At 41.2% G+C, this 12,829-nt stretch overlaps 1 protein-coding gene across 1 annotated transcript in view; it reads left to right on the top strand.

Moving 5' to 3' along the window:
- ush2a (Usher syndrome 2A (autosomal recessive, mild)) overlaps positions 1–12,829 on the top strand; it is a 176,135-nt gene that overhangs the window by 8,748 nt on the left and 154,558 nt on the right. Inside the window, exons 6-8 of the mRNA XM_047580544.1 lie at positions 8,841–8,976; positions 11,886–11,949; positions 12,614–12,715. Coding sequence (XP_047436500.1) covers positions 8,841–8,976; positions 11,886–11,949; positions 12,614–12,715 — 302 coding nt within the window. The remainder of the gene's footprint in view (positions 1–8,840; positions 8,977–11,885; positions 11,950–12,613; positions 12,716–12,829) is intronic.

Below are 12,829 nucleotides of genomic sequence, written 5' to 3'. Positions count from 1 at the left end.
TATTCACTTGTAGATCCTGACAGAATGGTCCCATCTTTCTTTAAAATAAGGGAATTGTATCTCAGCCATTGTTTTAAGTGGATTGTTAATCATTGTTTAATTGTCAGTTCACTGAGCTAAAGCTTTTTGCTGTACACAATATAGATAAAACCCTCATATCTGGATTGAAACACTCATACGACATCTTCGTATTCTGTACAAGTGTCAACACTATTCTGCACTGAACAGCTGGTAAGACAGACTGTCCAGTACGCAGTAAATAAACATGAATGAATCTAAGTTGATGACATATGTTCTTTCGAAAAATTACAGGAACATTTGACATTTGATTTTCAGATGACAGATACGTCAGGTGGAAGACACCAGGGAATTGTTAAGATGTTACCTGGCTGTTTAGAGAGTAAATCATCGTTACATACATGAATACCTGTGCAGCGGCTGATGACGCGGTTGCGTTGAGGAAACAATGTTATGTGGGAAATCTAGAAATAGGTGTCAGAACATTAACTGAAATGTGCTTGAGATAAATTGTAAAATAAAGTCTTGTAAGAATGAAGAGAGGAAGACAGTTCATAGTCTTGAGTACCAACAGACTGTGTCCCTGGAGGACCCCCAAAAGGGATCTGCCGCTTGGTGTCTTATTTAACATATCAACATTATCAGATGAGGCAGGGACAGCCAGTCACACCGGTCTCATCACAAGCCAACGCGATAGTATGGATGGTTAACACTTAGATGCACATGCCCGCTCAGAGGGTTCTTCTTGTGAAGACAGAGAAGAACGGGCAAGAGACAGAAAAGTTAAGACATGATGAAAAAAGGGGGTAAGTGGGTCAGTGTATGAGTGTCATTGTGAGTTAAAGCTAAGTCAGGATTACAAGGACACGCACTCTTCTGTCTGTGTATTTATCGCGAGGAGTGAACTAGTTGTTCCTCGCAATTTGTTCACTAGACTCTGACAGCTCATCTGCTTCACTACTTTGCTCTTCAACAGTTTGGCTGCTAAAACTTCTACTGCATGACATAATAACCCTAATGAATGTTTCCACGCACAATTACACCGGGAGGCCTGTGTGTATTGGGACTGACATAGTCTTCGCAATTTTCAGACACCACCACAGTCTTCCCGTCTCTGTCGGTGTATTGTTTTCTATTGTGGGTGTGAATTGTTGCATTTTCTCCTATGCGTGTCATTGTACACTATATATATTTCAACATGTTATAAAGCAGCAAATAAACGGTATGAATTCTGTTACACAAATGAATCAGTGCTAATCAGATCTGAGCAACCACTGTAGGCGTCACCAAAAGATACTTGTTTGCAAGCCTGCTTGCTAATGCTGGTGCTAGCATTTTGAAAACTTTAGTTTTGGGTTTTCAGCTTATTGTTCAGTGAACCATGCAAGCATTTCTGATTCAATCTGCTACTCTGCTCTATGTGGAGATGAAAATAACTTATAATAAGTCATTACTTTATAACAAAAAGCCTTTTATGTGTGCAACTGTGTGTTAACTGTTGGAGTGCCAATCCTCTTTCTGTGAGGAAAAATCTGGGGATTTAAACTTAAGGAGAACAGTGGGCAGCGGGACAGAGAGGTCAAAAGGGTTGGCATATATGGGAGTCAAATTTTATTATTATTATTTTTTTTTATTTGTTTATCACTTACATATAGTATAGAATATACATTGGAGGTTCACAGCAAGGCAAATCCTGTTTGAACCGCATAATTGCTTTGCTTGGGCGCTGAGGGGAAGCAGGGAGTACTTTGTGGATCTTAGGTGATGCTTCAGTCTCTGCCCCAACAGGAATAACAGAGAAAGATGGTTAAACACAATAAAGGTCAATGTGTGTCTGTGTTTATACGTGCATACACAATGTGTGTATGCAGGGGGTCATTTTTTTTTTATGCGTACTTGTATAGAGAGTGTGTGTGAGTTTGCACTGTGTGTGTGTGCTATATAATGTCTGAATGTGTGGTCGTGTGCATGTGTGTGAAGGTGAGGCAAGGTTGTTATGTAGGGGTGAAGCAGACACCTCTATGGAAGCCCTCTGCCTGCTGGCATCAGAGGCGAAAGGGCACAAGACTGGCATCAATTACAAAGTGAGAGAGAGAGGGAGAGAGCGGGAGAGGGAGAGGGAGAGGGGAAAGTGTGTGTCTGTGTGTGTGTGTGTGTGTGTGTGTGTCCCACTGTAGATTTTATCTCCTTAAATTAATTTTTTAATTTAACATCAGTGTTTCACGTAAGCGTTCAGTGTGATCCAGCTTAAAAGTGAGAGCAAGGCACTAACACGGCCAGGGTTAGGGGTTTCATTCCCACTGGAGCTTTGAGATATGAGAGCTAAAAATGTATGCAGCAAGGATGTTGCAAGGTGCTCCGGATAAAAGAGCATATTTTATGTTAACCTGACTCTCCTAGAAATATCCATGCTAAAGGAGAAAATTCATGGCATAGGTTTGTAACCCCGTAGAGCAGAAGGAGACACTAATGTTCCTGCCTGCTGATCCATTTAATGCAGTAAACGTCATAAATGAAAATCAGTCAAAAGTGACATTCAGTCATCGCCTCTCACAACAGTGTACCCAAGTAGAGATAGAAATAAGGAAATAAGAGAGAAAAAATAAATCCAGTCTGTTTCAGAATTAAAAGGTAGAGATGCTACTATGGGTCTATAAAGGGTCATTGCTGTATCCTGAGAGACATAAGAGGTGGAATGATTCCTTTATATTTTGTCAGGGCTCTTCAGGTACCAGAAATCTACTGAGTTCACCTCAGTCTTGTATTATTTCTCCATGTCTCTCCGTCTTGCAGTGTACCTGTGCTCCTCCTTCATGGTCTTTTTAAAGGGGCCCCTCCTTTTGTTCAACAAAAAAGTCTTAGAGACTTATGGTCTTTATTAAAAGGTTGGTGTGTCACCTTATATATGTCCCCCCTCTCTCTCTGTCTTTTTCTCTTTATCTTTTTCCTCTGCTGTTTTTTTTTTCCAGGAGATAATTTTCTCTTCCTCCCTTTCTCTCTCCCTTGCTACCTCATCTATCTCTCATTCTCTCTCCCTTTCATTGTCTTCCCCCCTCTACCTTCTTTGTCCTTCCCTCTTTCCCTCTCATTTCCTCACACACACTGTCCCTCTCCCCCTCTCCATCTCCCTGGGGACAATTTTCTTTTCTTAAATAAACTGTCATAGCTAGTGTTAAAATATGGGCCTTACATGGGTTGAGCGCGGCAAGGCAAAGGCATGAGGCCTTGGGCTGGTATAAAACATGGATAATATGCTGTGAGAGGTAATTGTATCTTTTAGCGCTGAGATGAGTAGAACAAATGTGTCTCGTCCCCACCATCTCTCTCTCTCTCTCCCCCTCTCTCTCGTCTCTTTATTCCTTTTCCTCCTCTTCTTCCTCCTATCTCTTCTTTTACACACTGCAGCCGTGCTAATATGATAGAGAGAATATTGGCTGTACATCAGAGCCGCTAACAGCTCATAGTGGTAAGGGCAAGTATAGAGGGGGGAGAGAAGGCCAAAAAGGGTGGGTGAGGCATTGAGGGTGAATAACAAGGAGAGGGAGGGTGATAACAGGAGAGAGTGAGAGAGGCAGAAAGGTGACAATGTGCCTGGAGATGGTAAAGTAGTAGCTGGTGACACAAAAAGTCAAAATACATTTTGTGATTTCACCCACTTTGTTTTGCATGTTGAGTTTACATCTGCAAATGATTTGACAGTTAGTCTGGGGTCGCTCCAGTTGGATTGATTATGGCCTGGCTGGTCTTTGCCAGGGGAAATCTGTGGGTGGGCTTTATGCAGTGATGACCAGAAGAGTAACAGCAATGTTGTCATTCAGGTCATCTGAGCACCATTCAGTTGAACACAATCGCTCCATCCAATTGCCAAAGTCTATCGACTTGTGTGTAGAGTTTTTATTTTCCTGTGTAACATTTAAAGCACATTCTATAATGAAATACCAATGACATGTTACTAGACTCATGTTCTGATAAGAATTGAGTCTGACTGGTGTGAATGGTGTGGATCTGTCTTCAAGTTTCTTTTATTCGAAATGCAAATTGAGTAGAAGATGTGTACAGCAGTATGACAGTGCCTTAACCCCCTTAGTGCAAATTAAAACATGAACGAGTAACAGTAGTTACTTAGCTTAATTGTAAGTTAATTAATTAGATACAGCTTAAGCAGAGACTGTGTAGTTTGCTCAGTTGAGCTACTAGTAATTTTGATTAAGTGAGCTCTTGGGAGCTCTTGCTTCCGCTGAACGATATTGTTGCCTCTTAGCCCAGGTTCATGCAGAATCAAAGCAATTTCAGCTCCATATAATAGTAATATCACCTTTTTTTTTTCTCCATCCTTTCCCTAACCTATCCTTTTCATCTTGATGTTTATTGCCATTCTGCACATTGCCTTTATCTAATGACGAAGCCCAAGTTCTAACTTGATTCTGGTCCAGTTCAGTTAATAATGCCTCAAGATCCTCCTGCCTAATCATTTAGACCCCATTAAATGGGTTTACTGCTTATTAAATGCCATAGACTGTATATAAATGCTAATTATCTTTCAGGAATTATCATTCCTTTTCCCATCATTATTTACGCATCGTCTTCAGTCTCCATCCAGTATATCTTTGCATTTCTTTTATTTGCCAGTGGATAGTGGGAACTAAAAATAAGGGGAGTGAAGTGGTGAGGTTGTGGTTTTTTGATATTAAACCCTTGATCATAAGAACAGTTAAACATTTACAAAGCTTTAGTTTCTGTGCTCCTCCTCTTTTACCCTCAATCTATTTCATTTTCACGCATTTGAGTTTAATAATATCAACAGCAATCTCACATCCCCTTTATCTGACTGTCCTTGTACTGTACACATCTTCTGTGTCACTCTGTCTCTCCCATGTATCCTGCTTTTCTTTTATCAGCATCAGTATCATTCCCTCATTCACCAAACTCTTCACTCCAGCCTCATGTTCATCATGTCTCTCTTTATTTCTGTCCTTCTCTCGTGTTTCTTTTTTTCCTGCCGTTCTCTCTCTCTCCTTTTCTCTCCCTCTCTCTCCTTTATGTCTGTCTTTATCCCTCCATTGACAGCTTCACTGGCTGTGGAATGAGGTGTGTTATCAGTGAGTGGCATGTCAGTCAGTGACTGGGCAACACAGCCCGTAGAGGAGAGAGGAGAGGGCCTGGCTGGAGAGTTTGGTGGAACAGGATGTGTGCCGGCTGAGACGGGGAGTCTGAGATTAGAGGAGATTGAAAGAACGGGTCGAGGTGGGAGACGAAAGCGAGAGATGAGCACAAGAGGAGCAACAAGAGATGAGGAGGTCCGAGAAAAGAAAAGCTCAGTGTTGCAGTAGAGTTCAATGGAGAAGAGTGAGAATGTGGGGGGGGGGAAAAGGAAAGGTGGGGAAGGGGAGAGGAGCTGATGAGAGGGAGGAGTAAAGCGTGGGAGACACGTGAGACGATGGCTTGTGGGTAAAGGTCATTCTGGGATCGGGGATTGTTTTTAAACAGGTGTTTGGGGAAAATACATGTCTTTCATTTTCATATTTTTCTCTGTCATTATTATAAATTCACAGTCCCACATACGTTAAGCTCTTGCATTGAGACGTGTATCGATTTCTTATAAAAAACATTCTCCGTGTCCATATTTTACTTCCACCTCAAATTGTCCCATTGTAGATTGTTTAATAAGCAGTAATTTTATTCCTTCGGCATTTCTTTTTTAAGCCTGACAATGACTGTAACTTGTCAGATGTTTGTATGATGCCTGGCTGTTCACAGTAAGGAGAACTGTGTGTTTGGTCAAAGTTTCCTCTTTTTGGTCATTAATAATTTGCTTCCTTTCAAATCAAGACATTTGCTGGTCTATTTTAAAACACTGGAAAATTATCCAGCCAGAATAGTATGTCCTCACTGTGGTGAGGTGTAGGTCAGCCCTGGATAAAGATCATGGAAAATGACTCGGGTCATCAGAAAGTCTAAGTGCTGCCCACACCACATTCCACTCCTCTCCTATCGTGGATGTTAGATATCTCTTAGACTGTCCCACTTTTCATAATTACACAGCTAGAAAGAGGTCGGTTACTCAGGCCATCTGAGGTTATTTGTCCTTTCTAACGCAGAATAAAAGCTTTTGATTTTTATTAGTATTTTCTTCACCGTCTTTTACTTTTGTGGCTTACAGCTACAAAGGCCGTTTAAAGCAAAAAAAAAAACAAAACAAAAAAAAAAAACACTGCTGTCCACAGTGTGTACTGAGCCACGGCTTGGCAGGAGTGTGAAAATCGAGAAGAGCTTTAGTCAAAATGCCAGTCTACAGATCACTAAAAGCTTTCCACTCAGGGTTTCTCTGGGCTTTTAGAGAGGCTTAGGTGGTATTGTTGCCAGGGGGTGAGTCTCCAAAGCGAGAGTGCTTGAATGTCCAAAAGGAGCCCTAAAACAACAACAAGAAAAATACATTTAAGTGACAAAGTTTAAGAAAATTCTTTAATTTTGGAAAAAAAAGATGAAAGTATGTCTTTGGAAGGAATTAAAAAATATTGTACGTTGCTTTTCCTTACATGGTCGGGTAATCACCTAGGACAGGTGATGCTGCATACTGTATACAACTTTGCAGCCATCAGACTTTTCATTCATTACATTATATCAGTACATATCATATACTGTAATGAATCAGGTGTGCTTTAAAAGTGCTGCTTTAACATGACTTGAGGAGAGAGAGAGAGAAAGTGTTTTCAGTGCAGACAGCAAAGCCAGGCACTAATGGTACTAATGGAGCCATGAATGGTGGCAGGGACCACAGGTGATGCAGGGGTTAAGATTCAATATCCAAGCTGGCCCAGGATTGAACCGCACTGAACTTGTGTGTACTTCCAGTGGGGAATATCATACTGTGAGCAAAGAAAATGGTCTATGTAATGTGCATATCAGATTACTTTCCTGTAGCGTAGGCTTACTTTTGGAAGTTTACAGGGAAACAGTGTTGGACCCGTAGATTTAACTAAATACACTTTAGATTGTACAATCACTAATGTAAAACATATAATTAAGTAAAGTCACACTAATTGTGGAACATCGTTTATTTCTGCAAAAGCATGCAGTGATTACTTTACGTTGCTTTACACAAACTGACATTCCCTTTGTATAAATGGAAGAGGATAGGTAGAGTTTGAAGTCGTTTCTCTTCCAGTAGACTCGGTGGACACAGTCCAAATGTGACTAGTTTTCTGCAATAAAGAATTCTCCAACTCCTTTTCCACTTTCCCCTCTGTTCTCAAAGAACTGTGAAGTTACATTGGCTGAAAGAGACAAAGAGAGGTAGAGGGAAAGAGATGGTAAACATACAGATGGGCAGGGAGAAGGCAAAATGGAGGGAAAGTGTTTGTGAAAGCTAACAAAGGGAAGTTGGCTGTGTTTCAAAAGGGCGCGTGGCGGCTAAGGAGGATGAGGCGCTTCAGGATTCATTTACATCAGGCCTGACAACTGCCTCACATCTCCCCAAGAGCCACACAGCTCTGGCTTAGAGATTCCTAAAGAGGACCCTTCTTCCAGCTCCCTCTCTTACACCCGCTCTCTGACTTTTCTTTTTCTCCCTCCTGTCTCTTTTTTTTCCTCTTTCCTTTTTCCCCTACTCTTATTCTCTCTCGCGCTCTCTCTCATGCTCTCATGCGGTTGCCAGTCTTCAATCAGCCATCATGAAAGTGTCTGTCTGGGCGTCTTAACTATCCTCTGAGAGGCAGACACTTGTCTGGGCCTCTCTTCATCCCCTAAAGGCGTTTTTTGACTTGGACTTATTTCCCTCCTCACACCTTTTCAACTTCCCTAAAGAGCTGACAACAAGTGAGAGCGACAGGGCGAGATAAACATGAGGGAAAGAGACAGGACGGGAGATGAGAGGAGGAAGTCGTCAACTGAGGGGGAAGAGAAAGTTAAAATGGTAATGAAAAATAGGTAGAAAATGAAGATGAGCTGAGGAAACTCAAAAACAAAAAAAAAGGTGAGGGATCCGAATGACCTCTTGAAGAGGAGAAAGGACAAGGTGAGGGGGACCAGACTCGGGGAAGGAGACGGTAGTAAGACGGGGAGAGTCAAGTTTATCAGTGGTCCCACAGTGTGTTTTGCGAATACAGGATTTGGAGATTATAGTGAAGGATTTTTTTTTTTGGCATTAGCGTACAGTGTATGTGTGTCTAGGTACGTGTGTGAGGGGGTGTCCCTCTTATGGAAGTATCTTTCTTTTGGTTTGATGTGAAAGGGAGCTGCTCCTGCTTTGACCGTGTTGTCTGCCGTGCAGTTTTTAATATTCATGCAGCAGATCAGGAACAGAGAGCGGAGAGGAGATTTTTGGTCAAACAGAAAGCTAATTTGCAGCTGAGGCAGTTTAGCCCGAGGCTCTTTCTGCTACTGGGGAAATGAGCTGGAAGATTAGGCGTATGTATAATTCACACACACGTGATCTCACGCACGCGTAGTTACGCACCGACAGTGTGTGCACAGACTTTTGCGAAACGATGCACATACGCGCGCACAAAGCAGATGCCAATTTCTCTGAGATGCTGTGTGTTACAGTAGGAACCTGCTACATCTGCACCTTGAGCTGCTCCCTTAATAATATTCAATGTTTTATGTTAATCACTTATGACTCATTAGTTCATCATCTTTGTTAATTATTACAAAATTGGGTATAGAAAGATAATGTTAAGGTATAGTTTATAACATTTATTGATTTGCTCCCACAGGAAACAATAAACAGAGGAATAATAAGAAAATACAAATTTCACACTTTGTAGTTGACTCTGATCATCAGACTTGTGTCTCCAGTGACTCTGACTCTGATTGATTTCCAGATCTATGACAGACATGTGAGTCTCTTTCTGGACGGCCTTGAAGAGGATGGGACACCATTTGACACACAACTTCTGAATGCCAGACTCTCTGATGTCAGTGAGGACGGTGCCATGTGGGTAGGAGTCAGCTCCAATGGTAAAGATGAATGTTCATTTTTAACACTCACCTTTTTTGGTTTTCAGATTTGTTTTAAGTGTTTATTTTAGTGCTGCATTAGTTCTAGATTTTTAGGAGTATTTAGATGTATCCAACCTGTAAAAGAAAATTTTGTTATCTGTTCAATTAAATGCATGTTAGTTTCAGTATTGGCAGACGAGGAACCATTAATAAACATGTACTGCATCAGAAATCTCAAACGTGAGGCTGGATTGTGCCTTTTTAGCTCCGCCGTCCTCTTCCATAACACAGACCACGGTCTGCTTCTTCACTCCAAGCAAAGAAAAATGACTTCTTAGCTTATCGCGTCTGTATATCTTAATATGGTGTCGATGACTACTTCACCTTTATTTTCCTCGCAGCCTTTATCCTTCTTCAACTACACATCTGTGATTGATTCGTGGTGCCTGCGAGCCATCTCAGAGTCAATAGCAGAGAAATTGAGAGAAAAATGATATCCGTTCATCTCCAGGGTGATAAACGAGTGTTTTTCTTCTCGTTTATCAGCCATTGATCCCTAGTTCACAGCAGGTAGCATCTGATCAGCGGAAGATCACATCAGAGGGGGTGATCAATGCAAGTGATTGGCTCAGGGCGGAGAGAGAGAACGACACACGTGTGTGTGTGTGTTGGTGTGTGTGTGTGTCGTTGTTAACCCTGGGGATTGTGTCTGGAATTCTGATCAGTAGATTGATTATGCTGATCAAGCGTATTGATTAGCAGCTTTATGTTTTTGGAGAGGGGCCTATGAACCAAAAACTATATGTACATCACACCAACCGTGTCCTTTAAAATATTCAATAAACAAAGCATGATTTTTCAGCTGTTAATAACAGATTATTATTAACTGTTAAGAGAACTGATTTGGCACAGTAGTTTCAGTAGTTTCTATTATTTTATGACCACATTTTAGTCAGTAAAATTTAATAAAGTTTCATAGCAGACTAAACCTTTTAACTGTCATGAAGATGGATTTAATGCAGGACTGTTACAATAAAAGATTGTTTTTTGTTTGTGTACCTAATGTTTTGGTAAGTGAGTTTACATTGTGACATATTTTGTGGAAAAAGTGCTATATAAGTGCATTTCTGACAAACTAGCTGCCGAAGGTTTGCTGCCTTTAGAGTCTTGGTTGTTTCATCAGTGGCATCTTATAATAATGAGTTTGCCTGTGACAGAATGGAGAATGAGGCACAAACCACACATACAGTACCTCTTATGTCCCAGCATTTACTGCCATACCTTTAAACAAGATAAAAACAAAGACGAAGGGAAGCGGATGACAGAAACTAAAACACACAGAAAGAAAAGAGAGACCTACACAGAGAAGAGAATTAAGGCTTATACCCCGCATCATCCCAGTAACAATGGGGAGAGTGCTTTTCAGAAGAAGGCATAATCCCATTTCCACACGCTAAAGAAATCCTGAGCCAAAGCCTAAGGCTGCACAACCACACACTGATCTAACACACTTACATCCCGTAACTCGCTCACTCTCTCTTTCTGTTTTACATGCACACACACCCCATCCAAAACACACACACGCTCATGCTGTAGCTGGGCCAAACACGCCAAAGCCTCTCTCAAATGCAAATACACATGTGCGCACACACAAACCCACTCTAAAGTACGGATGCTTTTTGGAATGCACACGGTAAAGCCTGTAACACACACACACTTTCACACACAAAGCTAGACATGGCAGTAGTTCTGACGATACTTTGAGACGTCATCCGTCTTCTAAGAGTTACTGTCAAACTAGGCAGAAGTTGGTTGGACACTAAAAGACTCCGGTCCAGTTTGATCCAGCACCGTCCTCTATGTCCGTCTCTAATGTTCCATCCAACATAGTAACCTGCATGGTTGTGGATGGAGACGTGTGTCTTTGGTGTCTAATCCAGCTTCTTCGTGTGCGATTGGACATTATGCCGTTATGTTTGAGATATTCCACATATGTGTGCTTCTTAAAGAGACTTTGAAAATGTTTGCATTGGAGTTTCTTCAGATTCCTTTTCCTTTGTTTTTCTGTAAGAATGTGGTTTTAGTGTTGCTTGTTCCAGCCTCTTAAGTGTGAACGTTTCCTGATTTACCTTGATGGTATTTCTCTAGTATTGGGTCACACAGAGGTAGCTACTAGCATAAGTTTGGTTTATACTCTGGTCTACGTGGAGCCTATGCTGAAGGGGCTACGATGGTGAAAGCATTTATACCTTTGTGTCGGCATCCTTCTCTAATTATACCTTTGAAAGGGTTGGTGGTGATTCTTCAGCTGGTCCAGTCTCTGATATACCTGAACAAGAAAATGCATTTCTGACCCTGACAGCCTTTGCCATCTGTGTTGCTGCGATGCAAATGTTAGATTAATGAATTATTTGCAGCTTCTCTACAGTTCTACAAAATACCCTTTTCCGCGGTTTAGAAAATAACAAGATTTCAGCGTGTCCATAAAAAAAAAAGTCTTTTTGTATATCAGGCTGTCTGTGGTCAGCAATCGTTTCAGTTTAAAAAGAGAGAGGGAACACACTAACAAAACTCAGTGAATGACTCTTTTCTTTCCTAAGTAGAGGAAATGAATGAAGCAAGTTGGTCATAACTGTCTTTATACAGACATACCTGTTTTGGCCTCCTACCATCCAAACTAATGAATTTACCCTTAGAAGCCTTGCTGCTCTCTAGTGGAGACAAATGAAGAGTGTGGTGGACCCTGTCTGGCTTTGTATCGTGAACTTGGCCATTATAGGCAGCTGTGGGCAGCCTCACTTAGCTGGTATCAAGAAACTGATAAGATAATCTACTAAATACTGTGAAATCCTCTCACTCACTACCTCCAGTGCAAACCCATTAACACCTTCTTTATGTTCTTTTCTACTCTCCTTTCATCTCTCCAGGGTCTAATCAGTTCATTGGGCGGATGCAGGACTTTAGATTTTATCCCGCCTCTTTGACCAACAGGTGAGTTGGATAGAATGAGACAGAGAGAGGCAGGTAATGAACGACTACGGGGAGAAAAGGGAGGGAGGAATCATAAAAGGACCAAAGGAAATGAGAGTAAGAAAGGGTTAGAAGGGATAAGGAAAGGAACCGCGAGTTACACAGAAAGGAGGTCATAGTCTATCTTTATATGGACTGAATAAAGGGATAGAAATGAGCAGAAATAGACAGATAAGTATAGATTAAGTCGATAAGAGAAGAGGGGCAGTCTGGAATGATAAAGGAAAAGATGGTTAGGGGAAAGAAGGCGGAGGCTAATCATTGCATTTTAAGATCCATACTCCTTCCGGGGGATTTTCCTGGGAATCCAATACAAAGCAATTAGTGTTTTGCTTACCAGTCATGTAATGCACAAAATAAGGACTTGGCGTCTACGTGTTTGTCTCATCAAGATTGAAGTAAGACAAAGTGAAATACTGAATTTTCAGCTCATGCCTTTGATTTTCTACTTTGCACTAAATGGTCACTCAAAAGCTCATCAACAGGTTTAAGATTGTATCTTGGAGCAGAAATCTGGGAGCTCCCAGTGCTGAAGAAGCAAACTTTTAAGAATATACCAAACTAAATTGGCACTTTTTTAAAATTAACGATTTCGTTATTAAATATACTGTATCTATCTTGACAGGGAAATAGTGGAGTTGTTCTCTGGAGTCCTGCCTGAGCTCCATGTCCAGTCTGAGTGTCGCTGTCCTCCCAGTCACCCGAGAGTTCACCCTTTAGTTGAGAGGTACAGTGTCAAAAGTTTTCTTTACATATAATCACTTAATTTCTGTCATTTCAGTTTTAATTATTTAATGAACAGTTTGTATTGGCTTTTCAGAAGCTTGCATGTTGGCCACTT

Source organism: Mugil cephalus, chromosome 3 (genome assembly GCF_022458985.1).
Source record: "Mugil cephalus isolate CIBA_MC_2020 chromosome 3, CIBA_Mcephalus_1.1, whole genome shotgun sequence".
NCBI classification, from domain to species: Eukaryota; Metazoa; Chordata; class Actinopteri; order Mugiliformes; family Mugilidae; genus Mugil; species Mugil cephalus.
This window is presented reverse-complemented; position numbering and strand designations above follow the sequence as displayed.